The following is an 18,947-nucleotide window of genomic DNA, read 5'->3' on the forward strand; positions in this document are numbered from 1 at the left end:
TTAAATATAACTTAATATTTTTAAAGAAGTTTGTTTTTACAATGGACTATCTTTTTAATTATTTTGCCTTTCTTAAAAAAATAAAGTCTCACCATGGTGAGATGAAAATAGGTAGGAATAATAATGAGAAATAGAGTATATGTTAAAAAAAAACACAAAGAGCTAAAAAAGAAGCATATATATAAAAATTAGACATTTAAATCCAGTTTAAAGATAGCAGTAAACATTCTCAAAAGAACTAAAAATTTAAACATTAATCTAAAAAATAGCCAAGGGACTTCCCTCATGGTGCAGTGGTTAAGAATCTGCCTGCCAGTGCAGGGGACACGGGTTCGAGCCCTGGTCCAGGAAGATCCCACATGCTGCGGAGTAACTAAGCCCTTGCACCACAACTACTGAGCCCGTGTGCCGCAACTACTGAAGCCCGCGCACCTAGAGCCCGTGATCCACAACAAGAGAAGCCACTGCAATGAGAAGCCCGCGCACTGCAACGAAGAAAAGCAGCAACGAAGACCCAACACAGCCAAAAATAAATAAAATTTTAAAAAATGAATAAAAATTTAAAAAATAGACAAAACTATTAGTATAGATTATGCTTAATAGATTATTATCTTTAGCATTTCAAAGCCTATTTCTAGTACACCAAAATGTTATAAATATGGGGCAAGTAAAAAATTATTTCTCAATAAAATCAAAATAATGCACCATTCTATATTTTAGGAAAAAAAATTGTAATGATTTTGTAATAAGGACTCTGAATAAAGTATTGAGAATTAAGACAATAAGATGTCTGTAAAATTCTGTAAAATGTCTGTAAAATTCTTCAAGCTCTGTGAGTGACCCCCACAGAAAACTGTCAGCATTTATTAACTCCCCTTTCTTAAAAAATATTATATAAGTCTGGGAAATATATCTTTACTCCTTTTTTTTTTTTTTTACTTTAATAAAACCTCATATTAACAGTCCATTTTTCTAAGCATTTCCACATGCATTATCTCACTGGATCCTCAGGGCTCTCATAGGAAGACAGAATAGGTATTGCATTTTCACTTTACATTCATTCATTTATATTTCCTGAACATATCTACTGTGTGCCTTGTATTGTGCTAGGCAAAACTGACATAACCTTATCCGTGTGAAGTTTACAGTACAGAGGCAAAGACAGGCCACAAATAAGAATATCTAATCATAAATTACAGTAAATGCCCTGAGGAAAAGAACAGGGTGTTGTGACAAAGAAAATGTACGTAACCTTTCAAAAAATAATATTTGAGATATGAAAAATAAGATGGAATAAATATATCAAGCTAGAAGTGAAGAAATTAATATATCAAATTAGAAGAGGAACATCCGTCTAGAGAAGACAGAAGGAAAAATATGTATAACATATGTAAAGCACCTGATGCAAAATCTGGAATATAGAAGTTGTACAACAAATGTAAGCTCCCCTTCCCTGTCTTTATATAAACCAATGTGCTAGTTCTCAAACTTCAGCTTGCATTAGAATCACCGGGAGGGCTTATTAAAATATGGAGAGCTAGGCTCCACCTCCAGAGTTACTGATTGAGGTCTGGGAAGGCCTGATTACTAACAAGTTCCAAGGAGGCCTTGGTGCAGGTGGTTTAGGAACTATACTTTTCAGAAATACTAATCCAATGAAACTAATGGTCTGGGAGTCCAGTAACTTTTCCAGTTTTATCAGAAATGAATACACCTACTCCCCAAAACTCCTGGGAGTCAAATATGCACTAAGGCAGCCAAAGCAGAAGATCAATGAGCTACCATGTAGGGAGAAGCAATTCACCAGGGGCCCTAAAGAGCCCTACCTGTTCTTGCTGGATATGCCAAGAATGCAAGGCTCTGACCAGGCCATTTCTCAGGATTGTGCTGATAGTAAGCAACCTTAAGGGATGAGGTAATGTCTCACCCTGGAAAAGAGCAGGCTTGCTTCCACTTATTATAAAAGTAGAATTTTTATTCTTAGGTAGAATCCCTAAGCTCAGTGTGCCTCTTCTGTAATGTATCCCACTATGTGTAAACATCCATCATGGGTCTTTTCTGACACTCCCATGGGACTCAGGGATAGGGGTACCAGGTTTAGCAAATACAAATAAAAATAAGTTTGTCCTATGCAATATGTGGGGTGTACTTATACTAAAAAGTTATTTGTTGTTTACCTGAAACAATTGTAACTGTGCATCCTGTATTTTATCTGGCAATCCTACTTGGAGGGCACAGGGAACCAATGCAAACATTTTTGACTCTGGCTAGCGCTTTTGCTGTGAGTAATAAAGTCTTCTGTCTCTTACCAGGTTTCTTATATCTTCTGGCAGCACTCAGGAAACTGTGGCAGGATAATTTGTCAGCTTGTAAGTAGGATAAAATCTCAAACTCTTCACAATTCTGAACAAACCACAGCACTGAAACTAACCTAAATGAGGCCCTAAATCACATGAAGCCACCTCCTTAGCTTCACTAATACTTTGTACTACCACCTGACCTATCAGAACAGGCACTGGGTTCATACTCACTGGCTTCCTGAGCAATAATTAACAAAGAAACCAAAGTTTCTTTAAACAATATTCTCCACACATGAGTTTTCGTACTTAGATTTACAAGATATCAACATCTTAAATAAACCTAAAAGATTAATGTAATCCCAATAAAAACCTCAAAGGGATTTCTTTTAACTAGAAAAACAGTTCTTTGGGAAAAGTTAATAGATGAAAATATTTAAACATTTTGTGAAATGAGTATGTGTTAGGTATTAATTTTTCCTCTATATTTGAATAGATATTTGCAGAAAAATCTATTTACATCCTTGGCTGTATTAATGCACACACGCCATTAAAAATCCAGATGATTTAGAGTTTTTCCTCTATATCTGAATAGATATTTGCAGAAAAATCTATTTACATCCTTGGCTGTATTAATGCACACACGCCATTAAAAATCCAGATGGTTTAGAGTTTTTCCTCTATATCTGAATAGATATTTGCAGAAAGATCTATTTACATTCTTGACTGTATTAATACACACACACCATAAAAAGTCCAGATGGTGTGTATTAATGCACATACACCATAAAAAAATCAAGGTGGTTAGGAACAGAAAAAAATAAGAAAGTACAGGGGTCACGCGATTACTAGCAAAAAGAGTGTTCTCAAATTAGTACAAGAAATTACAAAAGGGAAAGGTTAACATATTTGACTACATAAGAATTAAAATCTGTTTAACATAAGAATAAAAAAATAAAAGCAACAAACTGTAAAATATTAGCACCAGGGATCAGAAAAGGGCGATAATCTATAAAGAGCTCTTAAAAATTGGTAAGAAATATACCAAGATCCCAATAAATGAATGTATGTAGAATACTAGCAGGCAATTCACAAATGAGGAAATAAAAATAGCCAATAAATATTTGAAAAAAAGTATTAAACTCAAAATAAATGCAAAATAAAGCAAAGAGATACCAACTTTCGGTTATTATAAAACACTCAAAGGGTAGCAAAGGTGCAGTAAGACAGAGACTCTCCTAAAAAGCCACTGGGAATATAAAATGAAATAATCTTTCTAGGAAGTAGTTTGGGAATGCATATAAAAAGCTCAGTTTTTAACACAGTCATACAACCTTTTAAGGAAGCTATTTAAAGGAAATACCCAGAAATCCTGGGAAAAGCTTTGATGTATAATGAAAGATTTAGAAACAATCTACGTATTTAATGTAAGGGCAATGGCTAAGTAAAGCACAATATACCTTTTTGATGGGTGCATTATCATTTGTTTAAAAGGAGCTTTATCAGTCCACAGCTTGCAGACGCCAGCCTCCTGACCCAGCAAAAACAAGCTGCCCAAGGGCTGCAGCCAACGAAGAACCCACAGCCTCCCCAGTCTCCTCCCTTCTCTCCTCTGTTCTCTCCTCTCCTCTGTTCTCCAGACTTGCCTACGGTTTGCCACAGTTTGCTTGTCTTGAACTGCAATTCTTTGCTATTCCCAAAAAAACTCATTTTGCTGGTAAAAACAAACCAAAAAACGGGCTCTTTTGGTTTTTTTAAGGGCAACATTACATACATGCAGGATTTTTAAATGTAAATACAGGATGATTTCAAGTATAAGAAAAATACACTAAAAATACTGGAAAGAAATGTAACAAATTCAGTGTAATAGGGCTATAATTATTTTCCTTTATTTCTTAATAGTTTTCTCTATTTTTAAAATAAGCTTTATAAACTTTAGAAGGGAAGAGATGGGGATGGAAAAAGTCATACTATCATTTTAAACAGATGTAATTCAGTAAGAAGCTTTGGCAACTTTTTAAAAAGCAGATATAATCATTTCTTAAGGTTTAGGTACTCTTCCCTGCAGTTGTGAAGGCCTACAAAAGAAGTTCTGTAGAATAAATGGTGATTAGTAATGGTGTTTTCTAGGAATGACATATTGGAAGTGCAGGGCTGTGGTGCGAGAGATGGGAGTGTAGTGCTTTACAAAATGTTATTTTGGGGCCAGTAATTTATATTTGTTTCACTGTTGACATACACAGCATGGGCTTAGAAACATATCAAAAAATAATGTTTTTTTCCAGCAACCACACCATCATCAGATGATGTATACAATGTGATTACTTAAATATAAAATCTTTATTTATTCATTGAGGTATACCCAGCACAATCACATTCAGTCTTTATTTTAGACATTCTTATTCCATTCTTAACGGTAGAATTTCCTCTATAATTATCTAGTAATTTTCATCTGAACTTGAGACTATTACCATTCCTAAATTTCACTTACCTCTTAGTTCTGGTATCATGAGTTTCTAAGAAATGTCTTTGCGCCTCATGTTTAGAATGATGATCAGCAGCTAATGCAATATCAACAGTAATAAGTCCTAAGTTGGCTGACCCAGCTTCAAGCCAGTAGGCCCTCCGTAGTACTGCAGGCTGAAGCCCAACTCTGGAATTATTCAATTGTTCAATGTACTGTCTCACTTGAAAATCCTGAATTGCAGCACTTATTCCTTCCCCAACCGACTGATTGTGGAGATTACAGTTTGCAACCCGAATTGCACCCATCTAAAGTTGAATGAAGAAAATGAAACAAAACTGTAGTTTTGTACTTTTAAGCAACTTGCAGTAAACTATAGAATAAGTAATTATTTCAAATTGCATGAAATATAGAGGAAGAAAAGAAAGGGAAAGGAAAAAAGAGAAAGGGGAAATAGAAAAGATAAATGCAACAGAATAAAAATAAACATTCAATTTAAAAAAGAGGATAAAAGGAAAAGAACTTAATTCCAAAGGAAAATGAGAGATGGAGGAAAGAAAAGTTAGAAGAGTAGTAAGTAATGAAATCACAGAATCTTAACAAGGCTTGATTTTAAACAGTAACCAGTAAGCAGCAGTGGCAAACAAATGTTTCCAGGAGCCAGACAGGAAATATAAATGAATAAAACCTAAAGGAATTCAAAATTAAATCTTTTAAAAACATTACTAATTTATGTTCCTGCCATATAAGCACACTACCAGTTTATATCCCTGCCATAAAGCAAGGTTATAATAATTCAATTAGAGTAAAAAAGTAGTGAAAGTGTGCCTTTAAAAATTAAGACTGGAAGAGAACACAGATGGTATAAAATAGAAAGCTATCTCCTAGAATTCTGTACTGTTCTGCGAGATGGCAAACTATAAATATGTGTTTTATTTCAAGAAATGGAGGTTTGGTTTGGCAAAAAGGAAAAAGAATTACACTGGCCAAGAAATAGACAAATGTGTACCTTTATATTTGTAGCACAGCCATGCTCCACAATATAAATATCAGCTCCATCTACTGCTAAACGAGTCATAGTATATTTCAAATCATCTGAAGTTGGACAAGGCCCAGGAATACAACTCAACTAAAATGAAATGGATTGAACATTTAATTCTTCACCATCAATTCATTATTTTGATACATAAATCTGCTTATTTAAATAAACACAAGTCTTGTCACATGTGTATTTTAAAATATCAATTAAATTTAACTTTTTTATAATGATAAATTGTATATTTATAATTAGATATATTTATAATGATAAACAAAATAATCAGCAATTAAATTCTTGCCAATTAGAAAACTAATAAGCAATGATGTGTCACTTTCATTCAAAAGTGGCATGTGGCAATACTATACTGACAGAATACATATAAAACTTGTTATTGAAACTCAAAAAGAACAGCCAAAGGAAACTGATAAACAACTTCACAGGTTTATAAGGACTGTATAGGAGTTTAAAGTTGTAAGTTTTTCTTAAGAGTATTTCATATTCCATTCACATGCACATTTTTACACACATCCACAAATATATGAACTGTAAATGTTATGATGATATCTAGGAAAGTCCACACAAATTTATTTTTGTTTTACTCCTAAAACATAGATTTGGTCATGATTAGGTTAGAAGATAACATACATATCCCCAACTTCAATGAACTTCTTTGGGAAATGGCAGCCCTGAATAAATTACCAGCCCAACAGCTTGTACTCTGCTCATCAGTGGCAGAGCCAGGACTAGAAGGCAGGTGTCTTGTATGATAGTCGGTGCTCTATACTAATATATTTCCTCCACACGAAATAGACCTTAAAAAAAATCTGACCTAAAATGACAGAAAGAATATCAGTGGATGTGTGGAATAGTGTCTGACTGCGAAGGGTCACAAAGGAATTTCCTAAGGTGACAGAAATGTTCTAGATCTTCATTGGTGGTAAGGGTTACACCAGTATATATAACTTTTCTCAAAACTCAAACTTAAAAAGGGTGAATTTATTGTATGTAAATTATGCCTCAATGAAGTTGATTTTTTAAAATTATAATACAACTTAAAAGCTCTGAGTATTAGTAGGAAAAAAAAAAGAGGGAGGAGATACCTACAAGTATGTACAAATTATTGGTAAGAAACTAATGACTAAGGAACCAATTCCCTGGAGCCTGGCATTGCGTTTATAACAAGAAAATAAATAATTTTATCACCAATTACAGCTGTTTCCTTTATTGATGGTAAATTAGCACAGGTTACAGATTTTCTTGGACATAAAATTAAAAGCAGAATGAATTACTTCCAACTCACAGTAATATAATAGCAAACATACAGTTTGTATAACAAAAGAAAAAAGAAAGGAAAGACACATAGAAAAGAAACTAGAAAGAAAAACTAAACTGTTAGCAATGGCTATCTCTATGTTGTAGAATTAGGGTAAGTTACTTTTTTTTTTTGAAACTACAATGTTTTCCAGGTTTTCTCAAAGGAGCATACTTAAAAAATGTTCCCCATCCTAAATGCATAAGGAACAGTGCTTACTACAAAATAACACTCTGCATCTCTCTGCCCCTGTACATGATTTTAGGAATTACTATCTACTTTTTACAACCCTCTTGAAGGTACTGTAATGACCCTTAGTCATGGTAGTGCAATGCGGTAGAAAGAGTGTAAGATCTGGAGTTAGGAAACTTGGCAAATGCCCAACATTGCTAATCATGTTAAAGGAGAATATGTATGTTCCAGAAGGGTCTGCAAACAATGCCATGTAAGGAATTTAACCTTCTTCCTCCAATTTCTAAACCTTCTACATAAACACACATCCATATCCCAAAGAGTTAGTATAATAATGCAGTAAGAGATAAGACATAATTTTATAATATCTCCATTTATCTGTGAATGTATGTTTTAATAATTACCTCATATTTTAACTATTTACAACTAAATAACAAGTGGCTATAAATGTTCAAAATAATTTTAGTAATTGAAAAAACTGAACTTTGGTGTTTACTTGATGCTATGTACAGTTGATTTAAAGCTGATATCTCTTTCACTTCGAAAAAAGCCATAAATGTTTATAATACTGCTAACATATCTGTTAACATACCTTGGATTCACAGAACCGACGATCAATTCCATGCTGACATACTATTACTGATTTTGGTCTTTCCAGTTCATACTCCCGACATACGACATGAAAAACAAATGTCTGTCCCCACTCCAAGAGACAAGCCAGCTGCAAATAAGCCATGACAGGTTGACAACACTGTTAGCATTCTAAACAATTGTTCAGAGTTTAAAATCTTATCAAGAATATTAATACAGCTTGAAAGAATCCAAAGAGTGCCTTATACCTGCTACATAATCTACTTGTTAACCAATATCATTTTTCTACCTTGACATCATTTATAAGCTTGTGTTACTTTTCATTTGTGAATGACAAAATGCATTGCCAAAATGAAAACTCATTTCAACTGAAAAATTCAACTTCAGCAACCTCTAAAGCAAGTATTTTTTTTCAAGGTTATATCTGTCTTCTTATATGATTAATTGGAATCCTCTGCACAGAAAAGCACCGAAAATTCTCTACCTAATAATAAACCAAGCTTTGAAGTGAAATTTATATCTATTAAGCTACAATTTTAGAAAATCAGGTATTCTGAAGATTGAAGAACTTTTATGAATAGAAGTTTAAGTAAGTATATATCAATTTTTCATCAAATATTGAGTTTAAGAAAAAACCTTAATTTTATAATTGGTTAGTTTACAATAAACACTGAGACACGGGTATACACGGTATTATCCCCCCCCCAAAAAAAGTACATATCTTGAACTCTCAGAAAACATGAATTTCACTTTTAAAACATACAAAGAATGGAATAAACACTAAAAGCACGTATGGATTCATGAACCTTGCAGGAAACAGTGATGCCATGATTCTAGTGCAGAAGAAAGAAATGTTTCATCTTCTAATAAGGGCAACATATATGAGAGTCTAGCAATCTTTAGATTAAAGGAATTGTGTCCAATCTTGGAGGGTCAGCACAGCTTCACTGCATGCTTGCTGGGAACAAACTGTTTTGTTATATGCTTCAGTTTTTACTTGTATATTTAGAGACAGAAAATGGCAGATAAAAAGACAGTTATGAGGCTACTGAGCAATGAATATTTGTTTTCACCATTATATATTTCTTTCCATTCATTTTTATATAAAATATCCCTTTTCAATTCCATTCATTTTCCTACTATTTCTAGAATCTTAATTTTTGCTGCCCTCCAACAATTTCCTTCAGATACACAAGGTATCTAGTCTTTATTCACCTGCTTGTTGCCACTACTTACCTCTAAATTACACGTATTTCACACTCATTCTGTAATTCTTTATTAAAAACTGAGTATGTACCTTTCTACCACATTCCAATCTTTTGAAACACCAATTATGAAACACACATTATAAATACAGGCATACCTCAGAGATACTGTGGGTTTGGTTCCAGACCACCGCAATAAATTTGCAATATAGTGACTATAACAATAAAGCAAGTCACAAATACTTGGTTTCCCAGTGCATGTAGAAGTTATATTTACAAGTAACTAGTAGTCTATCAAGTGCACAATAACATTATGCCTAAAAAAACAACATACATACCTTAATTAAAAGATACTTTATTGCTAAAAAATGCTAACCTGAGCCTTCAATGATTTATAATCTTTTTGCAATAGTAACTAACATCAAAGATCACTAATCACAGATTACCATAACAGATGTAATAATAATGAAAAAGTTTAAAATATTGCAATAATTACCAAAATGTGACACAGACACATAAATTGAGCAAATGCTGTCAGAAAAATGGTGCTGATAGACCTGCTTGATGCAGCATTGCCACAAACCTTCAATTTGTAAAAACAAAAAAAGAAAGAAAGCAAAATCTGTGAAGCACAATAAAATGAGGTATGCCTGTAAATGGCTCAACAGGTGAAATATTACAGCAATACAGACATTGGACTAAATTTCAGTGGTCCATTTCTAGAACTAAATACAGTCAGCCCTCTGTATCCTTAGGCTTCACATCTGCAGTTGGTTGAATCCACGGTTGGTTGAACCTGTGGATGCAGAACCTGTGGATAGGGAGGGCTGACTATAACCCTTTAGGCATCTGAGACCCCTCAAGACTAAGTGGGACAGTGAGGGGGAAGGAGAATTTATCCAAAAGGATCACAACTAGCACTCCAGACCAGATTTTCTCACCAATAAATTCATTTTTATTTTTCTAAACCAGTATCCATATCACTAAGTGGAGGTTCAAAAGATTTTGTCTTGTTTTGGGACATCACAAGTAAAGAATGATGCTACCTTAATAGTATAAATGCTGTTTTCAAATCCTACTTAAGAAATATACAAGGTAAAGTTCTTAGAAAATTATTCTGTATACTGGGAAAACAAGATTGTTCCAACAGTGGAGAGCCAAGTAATGTAATTTTAATAATATATAATTTGATTTCCAGAAATTTCTCATCCTGAGTTTTTCTCAAAGAAAGTCTTGAATTCTTGAAAGTATTACACAGAACTATAAAACATCACAGCCGTCAATTTTAGGTGGCCCAGAAAAGTGAAACTTGTCTCTGACTCATATAATACTAAGAAAATTCTGAATGGCAAGTGGAAATAAAATGAACATTCAAATGGGCATATAACCTATTTTTGGGGAGGTGGGTGAGTAAAGGAAAAAAAAAAAAAGTCAGGAGATAGCACTCTGAGAACTGAGAACATACCTGTGGTGCTGTGACCTTAGCTGTAAGGCTTCCAGCCTGCACATCAATTAGCCATGCGTATTCTAAGGAATCACTTCCCAAAGTAAGACCTTCTGCTGAGAACATAGCATGTGCTCTCAGCTGGAGACCTGACAAATTGATGTGACCTTCCCTGAGCACTTCATCCACAGGGGGTCGCTGCTGAAAACAATAATAAGACTGTAAGAAGCATAAGAAAAATCAGCATTATAATTGCTAGCTGCTTTTTCCCCCAGTGACAAAAGGTAAAAACATGCTATTTGGAAAATATGACTTTGGGATCCACAAGCTCCTAACACAACCTTGTACCCATAAAAGTAGTCTGTGTTAAGCTTCTTTAGTGACATTATCCATAAGAGCCCAACTGCAAAGCGAGACAGCAAAGTCCTAAAAAAAAATGCAGATCTCTGATTGGTAACTACCTCAATGAATAAAAAGAAACAAGTATTATAACTGAGAGGGAATGTAAGAGGCCAATCTTTTGTGACAAGGCAGGAATCATGAGATCGAAGTATTAAAAAGAAGAAAATAACATGGAAGAACAAAGACCATTAAGACCATAAAACAAGGAACTAGCAAAGAAAGCCATCTTTCATAAAGATTTTGAGAATTATGTAAATATTAAAAGGATAGATCCATCTTACAAGAATAATTATATATTCACAACTAACAAGCAGCAACATTTCAAAGAGAAAATTTCTAAGACTTACTCAGAAAGCTAAAGCATATGTCCTAAAATAGGGTATTCCATGCAACACTGGTTTCACAGATGGTTATTAGAAATACAGAATAAAGTAAGTTTGGTAATGCCCTACCCATCAGTCACCAATTTCTATAGAATCTACCTTCCAATCTCTCACAAATGCACTGAGTTTCTTCCAGCTTCACTGCTATCATCCTGGTCCAAATAATACAACCTCTTGCCAGGATCTCCCAAGCCTTAACTTTTACATATCTCTGGTCCACACTCTACAAAACCACCACAGAGATCTTTTAAAATCAAGTTTTATCATGTTTTTATCTTAAGACTATTACATGCTACCAAAGTACCTCATTCCTCTCCTTGCAGCACTTTTTACACTTGAAATTATTTATCTTAATTTTACCATGACAGTCTTTTTAGTGTGTGTGTGTGCAGGCCATCTTACAGGGTTAATGTTCCTTGTTTCAACACAAATTTTGGGAACTGCGTTCATAAAAAAGTGTTTTTAAGAATAGAGTTAAGTTGAATTCATAAAGAATTCTTAAAAGTTCATTTCAAATTGTGAGTATAACAATAGCTCTAGAAACTCTTCTGACACATTTTTAAATTTTATTTTCGTCTAAGCTGTGTGACAGTATATATAATCACTTAACTTCTCCAGGCCTCAGTTCCCTTCTGTTTTATCTGATGCAGCTGGAGAATATGGTCAATAAAGATCACTTCTGGCACTGAGATTCAATAATTCTCAGGATAAAGCTTTTGATAGCTTTTTCTGAGCTCAAAAATACATGTGGATCTTGGCTTGGAAGAATCAATATTGTTAAAATGTCCACGCTACCCAAAGCAATCTACAGACTCAATGCAATCCCTATCAAAATTCCAATGGCATCTTTCAAAGAAATAGAACAAATAATCCTAGAATTCGTATAGAACCACAAAAAACCCCAAATACCCAAAGTAATCTTGAAAAAGACAAAAGAAAGCTGGAGGTATCATGCTCCCTTATCTCAAACTCTATCACATAGCTGTAATAATCAAAACAGTATGGTATTAGCATAAAAACAGACACATAAGTCAATGGAACAGAATAGAGAGCCCAGAAATAAACACACATATATATGGTCAATTAATTTACAGCAAAGGATCCAAGAATATACAATGAGGAAAGGAGAGTCTCTTCAATAAACAGTGCTGGGAAAACTCAGTAACACATACTAAAAGAATGAAACTCAATCACTATCTTATACCATATACAAAAATCAACTCAAAATTAATTAGAGACTTGAATGTAAGACCTGAAACCATAAAACTCCTAGAAGAAAATATCAGAAGTAGACTCTCTGACATGGGCTTGGTGATTATTTTTTGAATCTAACACCAAAGGCAAAGCAACAAAAGCAAAAATAAACAAGTGGGACTACATCAAACTAAAAAGCTTCTTTGTAGCAAAGGAAACTATCAACAAAATGAAAAGGCGACCTGCAGAAGAAAAGAAAATATTTGCAGGGCTTCCCTGGTGGCACAGTGGTTGAGAAGCTGCCTGCCAATGTAGGGGACACAGGTTCGAGCCCTGGTCTGGGAAGATCCCACATGCCACGGAGTAACTAGGCCTGTGAGCCACAACTACTGAGCCTGCAGGTCTGGAGCCTGTGCTTCGCAACAAGAGAGGCCGCAACAGTGAGAGGCCCACGCACCGCGATGAAGAGTGGCCCCTGCTCGCCGCAACTAGAGAAAGCCCTCACACAGAAACGAAGACCCAACACAGCCAAAAATAAGTAAATAAATAAATAAATTTATTTTAAAAAAAGAAAATATTTGCAAATCATAAATCTGATACAGGTCTAATACCCAAAATATATAAAGAATTCCCACAACTCAATAGCAAAAAAACAAACAATCCAATTTAAGAAATGGGCAGACGATCTGAATAGCTATTTCTCCAAAGAGGACGTGCAGAAGGTCAACAGACACATGAAAAGATGCTCAACGTCACTAAACATCAGGGAAATGCAAATCAAAACCATAGTGAGATATCACTTCACACCTGTCAGAATGGCTCTCATCAAAAAGAACACAAATAACAAATGTTGGCAAGGATATGGAGAAAAGGGAACCCTTGTGCACTGTTGGTGGGAATGTAAATTGGTGCATCCACTATGGAGAATAATGGTGGTTTCTCAAAAAATTAAAAATAGAACTGCCATATGATTCAGCAATTCCACTTCTGGGTAGTTATCCGAAGGAAACACTAATTCAAAGAGATACATGCATTGCCATGTTCACTGCAGTATTATTTACAAAAGCCAAGATACGGAAAAAACCTGTCTATCAATGGCTGAATGGATAAAGAAATTATGGTGAATATATATATATATATACATATATATGTGTATATATATATACACACACACATACAGGGGAATATCAGTCATAAAGAAATTATGGTGAATATATATACACATACATATATGTGTGTATATATATATATACACACATACAGTGGAATATCAGTCATAAAGAAATTATAGTGAATACATATGTGTGTGTATATATATACACACACTTATACAGTGGAATATTAGTCATAAAGAAATTATGGTGAATATATATACACATATATATGTGTGTATATATATATATATATATACACACACACACACACACACACACACACATACAGTGGAATATCAGTCATAAAAAAAGAAGGAAATCTTGCCATTTGCAACAACATAAATGGACCTCGAGGGCAATATGCTAAGTGAAATAAGTAAGATAGAGAAAGACAAATACCATATGATCCCTCTTACATGTGGAATCTAAAAAAAGCTCATAGAATACAGAAAACAGATTGGTGGTTGCCAGAGGTGAGAGTAGAGGGTGGGAGAAATGGGTGAAAGGGGTCAAAAGGCAAAAGAAAATAAAGTGCATTTGGCCTTAAAGTTGGGGGGAGGGGTTCATGCAGACGAGACAGGGGGTATTGAGGGCATGATGCCTTTATCCGTCACTACCACCCAGCTTGTCTATTTTTATTATTTTTAGCCACATAGGTTATCACAGGGACCATCCAAATGTATTTTCCAAGAATGTTCAGGGCCCACATATGCATCTGCTGTTAGTATATTAGAGCACCATCAGAAAGTCAGCTATTTATGACTTTTGAATGCCACTGTACCTACACAGACACTTAGGTGAGTTTATCTCAAAGACAATGTCTATTTCTCAAAGACAATGAAGTCCACTCTTTGAAAAATACTAGAAAATGAAGGTTGATTTCTTGGTACTTCAAACCCAACATGCCCAGAAACGCATCATCTTCCCCTATAAACCAGTTCCTCCTCCCGTATTCTTTATCTCCCACTGGCTAAGTTAATTGCCCAAGGCAAAAATCAGGCATCATCCTGGATTCTATCCTCTCTCTCACCACCCACTGCCAAAAAAACAAAAACAAACATGTGGATCTTGGCTTGTCCTAAAGGTAAAGCCTACCTAGTCACCAATAAAGATTATATTCTAAATTTTATTACGGCTTGCATCGTTTAGTGGGTTGAATTGTGTCCCCTATGAAGACACGTTCAATTCCTAAGCTCAGGTACCTGTGAATGTGATCTTATTTGGAAATAGGGTCTTGACGAATGTAATCAAGTTAAAATGTGATTACACTGGATTACAGTGGGCCCTGATCCAAGCAACAGTGTCCTTGTAAGGGGAAAACTTAGACACACAGACTCATGGAGAGAATGCCACGTGAAGACAGAGGCAGAGATTTGAGTGATACAACTACAAAACAAGGAATGCCAAGGATTGTTAGCGACCACCAAAAGCTAGGAAAAGACAAGGAAGGATCCTCTCCTACGGCCTTGAAAGAGAGCATGGCCCTGCCAAACACACCAATTTCAGACTTCCAGGCTCCAAAACTGTGAAAGAATAAGTTTCTGTTGTTCTAAGCCACCCAATGTGGGGTACCTTGCATTGGCAGCCCTAGAAAACTAATATACATCAAAAGATGATCAAGTAAAAAGTGTGTGGTTTCATAAGTCAGACACAATAATAGACCCATCACATTAGATCCTTAACCTTGAAGTTCTGCACTAAGACTAATGCTACCAGAAATAAGCAGCTACAGGTGAGTGACCCAGAACTGAGTCTTGAGGGCAGTCACAGTGTGAAGCTTCCCACCATGAAAGAGTATTAGATAGTATAAAGACAAAAGAAGAAAATATTTCTTAGGAATGCTAGCACTACAAAATGTAAGCAAATTAAGTAGATAAGCAAATTCCAAGAAAATATGTATAGACTATGCTTGTCTTCGGGGTGAATTATGAAGTGTTGACCGTCCAGGAAACAAAACATCACTAATACTTCTACTACTGCCTTGATATCTCCATTCCTTGAATTCCCTTTCTTATCACCAAATAAATCACACTTTACACTTCAGTCTCTGTACAAGTTTGCCAGTAATTCTATAATTAGGGTTAATATGAATTTTCATAATAAACTCAATAAAATATTTTTTATATCTACTGAAGTCTTTTGAGAATGCAGTGATTAAAATAGAAGTTGAAGTATCACCAGGTACTCATAAGCAACCAGAGATGCTCACCTAAGATTCTCAGAACTCAGTCATAAGAAGATATTTCCCTTTTACCTTTACTAATTTCCTCAACAGACTGAAAAAAGGAGACGGGCTCCCTCTCCATACACTTGCCTCCCAAAATAAAAAAACAACCAATTCTAATGACCCACTAATTAGAGAGAGGACAAGAGTTATTTTTAAGGTTTCATGTGACAAGTTAAAAGTGTTAACACAAGTGAGATCTTCGTGATGATAGAATAGTTCTGTATCTTGATTTGGGTGGCAGTTACACAAATCTACACATGATAAGATGACACAGAACGATGCACACATATTGTGCCAATGTCAATCTCCTGGTTTTGATACTATACCATAATTATGTAAAAGATCAACATGGAGGAAACACAGAAACTCTCTGTACTACCTTTGTAACCTCCTATAAATCTATAATTCTTTTGAAATAAAAGTTTTTAAAAAAGAAATATTCTGTGGCAAAAACTATCATACATTAAGTGTTACGTTTTAGCTACTACAATAGAAAAATATAGTCAGTTATGGCAAAAGAGTGAAAAGGGGTATGCTCTTTTAAATAAGATGATCAGTTACTACATAGACTCCATAGTGAGTTATCATTCATTGATGATTCACTGTCAGATTCTTCCTCCTGTTTATAATTTTACTTTGCTTTGTACTAAAAAACATCATAGCTCTAAAACATACAACTTAACTAAAAGTAGGAAAGAGCCTTAAAGTAGTGGTAGATGCCAAGAGAAGCCATTGGCATTAAAAAAGAATAATAATAAAGTAATAATCTACCCAGGAATGTAAAATATTCCCATTTGATGAATGTCACCAGTTCACTTCCAAAAGAGCCTCAGGAATATCTTGAAGGAATTAACAAAGTATCTGGTAGGTACATTAGATGAAAAGAATAAATCATTGACCACGTAGGTACGCATGTTTTCAAGATTTATGGTACTGGTTAATATTAATACTTAGGTTGTGATTTTCAACACTATCTACCAACATTGTATACAATTAGTTTTTCCCTTCCATAAACATACGAGAAAGTTAGAAAGTATTTCTTTCCATTTCTAAAAACAATAGATATTAAATATAATTGTTTGGGATCATATAAATAAGGAAATAAGCAGAGGAAAAAAAAGAACTAAGATTCTTGAAACAATTCTCATATATACACACAATACAAAACTGCTTAGTATAGTTAAATTAAAGGTCCCTAATTTTAAGAGCTATATATTCCATGTTCTGAAGTTAACACATTGTTTTGACCCCAAAAATAGTAATAATAAATCTCTAAGTCTTTACCATAACTCAGTTTCACATTACCTGATAGTTATCACTGACAAACACATTCAGGGGTGACAGGACAAGTTGCAGCATGGTCTCCCTAAATCCTTTTTTCATTTCAAAACATAGTCTTTCCAAAAAAGCTGTAGGACACTCAGGGCCATCAGTAGTTCCATGCTAAAGTCAAGCAAAACATCATAATCAAGATACAGATAAAGACCAAGGAAGTACAGGGAAATAAAAATTACATTTATACAATTAAAAGACTGATATTTTAGAAGGAGAAACAGTGCTTACTGACAAAAAAAAGTATTCTGTCCCCAGAAAAAGACATTAGGTTCACTAAGCACCAGAGGTGATTCCTTTCCCGTGCAACCCTAGGAACATGACATGGACCCAGTATGCAGCACAATGCTCTAGGGCCACACCCTCCCTATCTGGCCTGGCTCCAATGGCCATGGGTTCTTTGGACAATATAATCTGATTTCAAGTCAGCCCCAAGAGGCCCAAGGGTCATCCTTTAGAGTAAACCAGGATACTGTGCTGAATCCAAACCTCTGACACAACTCAACCTCCAGGGTCAAGTCTGAATCTTGATTTTGTAATAGGTCTAACATCCCAGACTGGTCTGGAGTTAGAGATAAAGGCTAAAAAAATATGAAGTCCTAGGACATCCATCAGGCTAACTATAAACCTAGCAACTCAACAGCATGGCAAAATGTTCTAAACTTATATAGAACAGCAAAGAAGGAACTAAAGTGAAAGAAGAAAAACAGAACGGAAAATTATCAGTGATCGGGTAATTATACTATGAAGAAAATAATAAACTAGCTTTATAAAGATAAAAAGATAAATTCAGAAGTGTTTTTGAATGTGAATTTTTTATGTAAGTGTGTGCACACACAGACACAGTTTCCTATGCTGAGTGGATTTCATAATAAACTCCAGACTATTTTGACACGTAAACACTTACAACAGGAAGACGCCCGTGAACTTTGTGCAAATTAACAAGTACAGTAATATCCCAAGGACGCAAGGTAAGCGGATGAATTGACTTGGCTGAACTTTCATTTTCTTTTCTGTCATTTTCCATTCCAACAGCAGTCCACCCAGAGCTGGATGATGTTGACAGTGACAGAACAGGACTTGAAATAACCTCTTCAAAATCCATATACATGTCATCTTCCCCAAAGTAGTTTTCCTACAAATATTAAGAATAAATTGCCATCAAAAGAGATATGTAACAATAACTTTTCACCTTGGAGCCTGAAATCTGTAAACTAAGCAATTCTTTAACCTCTTTTAAAGCATCAGTCTATTTCCTTTAAATGAAAACAAGATACATATATTTAAGGCACCCACTTAATACTTAACTACATATATTTAAGCAGCCACTTACTTGGCTGCTTAGCAAATAACTATTCCGTAGCAAAAAAAAAAAAAAACCCACAAAAAGTTACAGAAGTTTGTAGTAAAGCTTCATGATAACACCACCTCTAATTATAGCAAAAACTTGCAATTTAGATCCTAAAAGAAACCTATGAAGATTTGAAAGCTTCAGTTGTTTTCAATCTGTGCTTCTCAGAGTTCTGAGGTAATAATACCCAGAGATATCCTTTGAGGGAAGCAGATCAATTCACTAAAAATCAATTTGGAAAAATCCAATTAGCTAAATCTGTAATTTATATATTACAGTTGGAATATTTATCAGGAATATTTTAACAGCTTTAATAAGAATGCCCCATTTTGGTTACTTGTGACAAAAACATTATAAATA

General features: G+C 34.6%; 1 protein-coding gene across 7 annotated transcripts in view; it reads right to left on the bottom strand.

Annotated features, from left to right (window-relative positions):
• Positions 1-18,947, bottom strand: part of BLTP1 (bridge-like lipid transfer protein family member 1) — a 208,573-nt gene that overhangs the window by 110,558 nt on the left and 79,068 nt on the right. For 6 of the 7 annotated variants that reach the window (XM_067735145.1, XM_067735146.1, XM_067735148.1 and 3 more), the window contains 6 exons: positions 18,144-18,371; positions 17,210-17,347; positions 10,566-10,745; positions 7,897-8,025; positions 5,771-5,890; positions 4,789-5,069 (listed from right to left, as the gene is read on the bottom strand). In XM_067735145.1, coding sequence (XP_067591246.1) covers positions 4,789-5,069; positions 5,771-5,890; positions 7,897-8,025; positions 10,566-10,745; positions 17,210-17,347; positions 18,144-18,371 — 1,076 coding nt within the window. The remainder of the gene's footprint in view (positions 1-4,788; positions 5,070-5,770; positions 5,891-7,896; positions 8,026-10,565; positions 10,746-17,209; positions 17,348-18,143; positions 18,372-18,947) is intronic. The other variant, XM_067735147.1, reaches the window with a different exon arrangement.

The sequence above is a fragment of the Pseudorca crassidens genome, chromosome 4 (genome assembly GCF_039906515.1).
Source record: "Pseudorca crassidens isolate mPseCra1 chromosome 4, mPseCra1.hap1, whole genome shotgun sequence".
In the NCBI taxonomy this organism is placed as follows: domain Eukaryota; kingdom Metazoa; phylum Chordata; class Mammalia; order Artiodactyla; family Delphinidae; genus Pseudorca; species Pseudorca crassidens.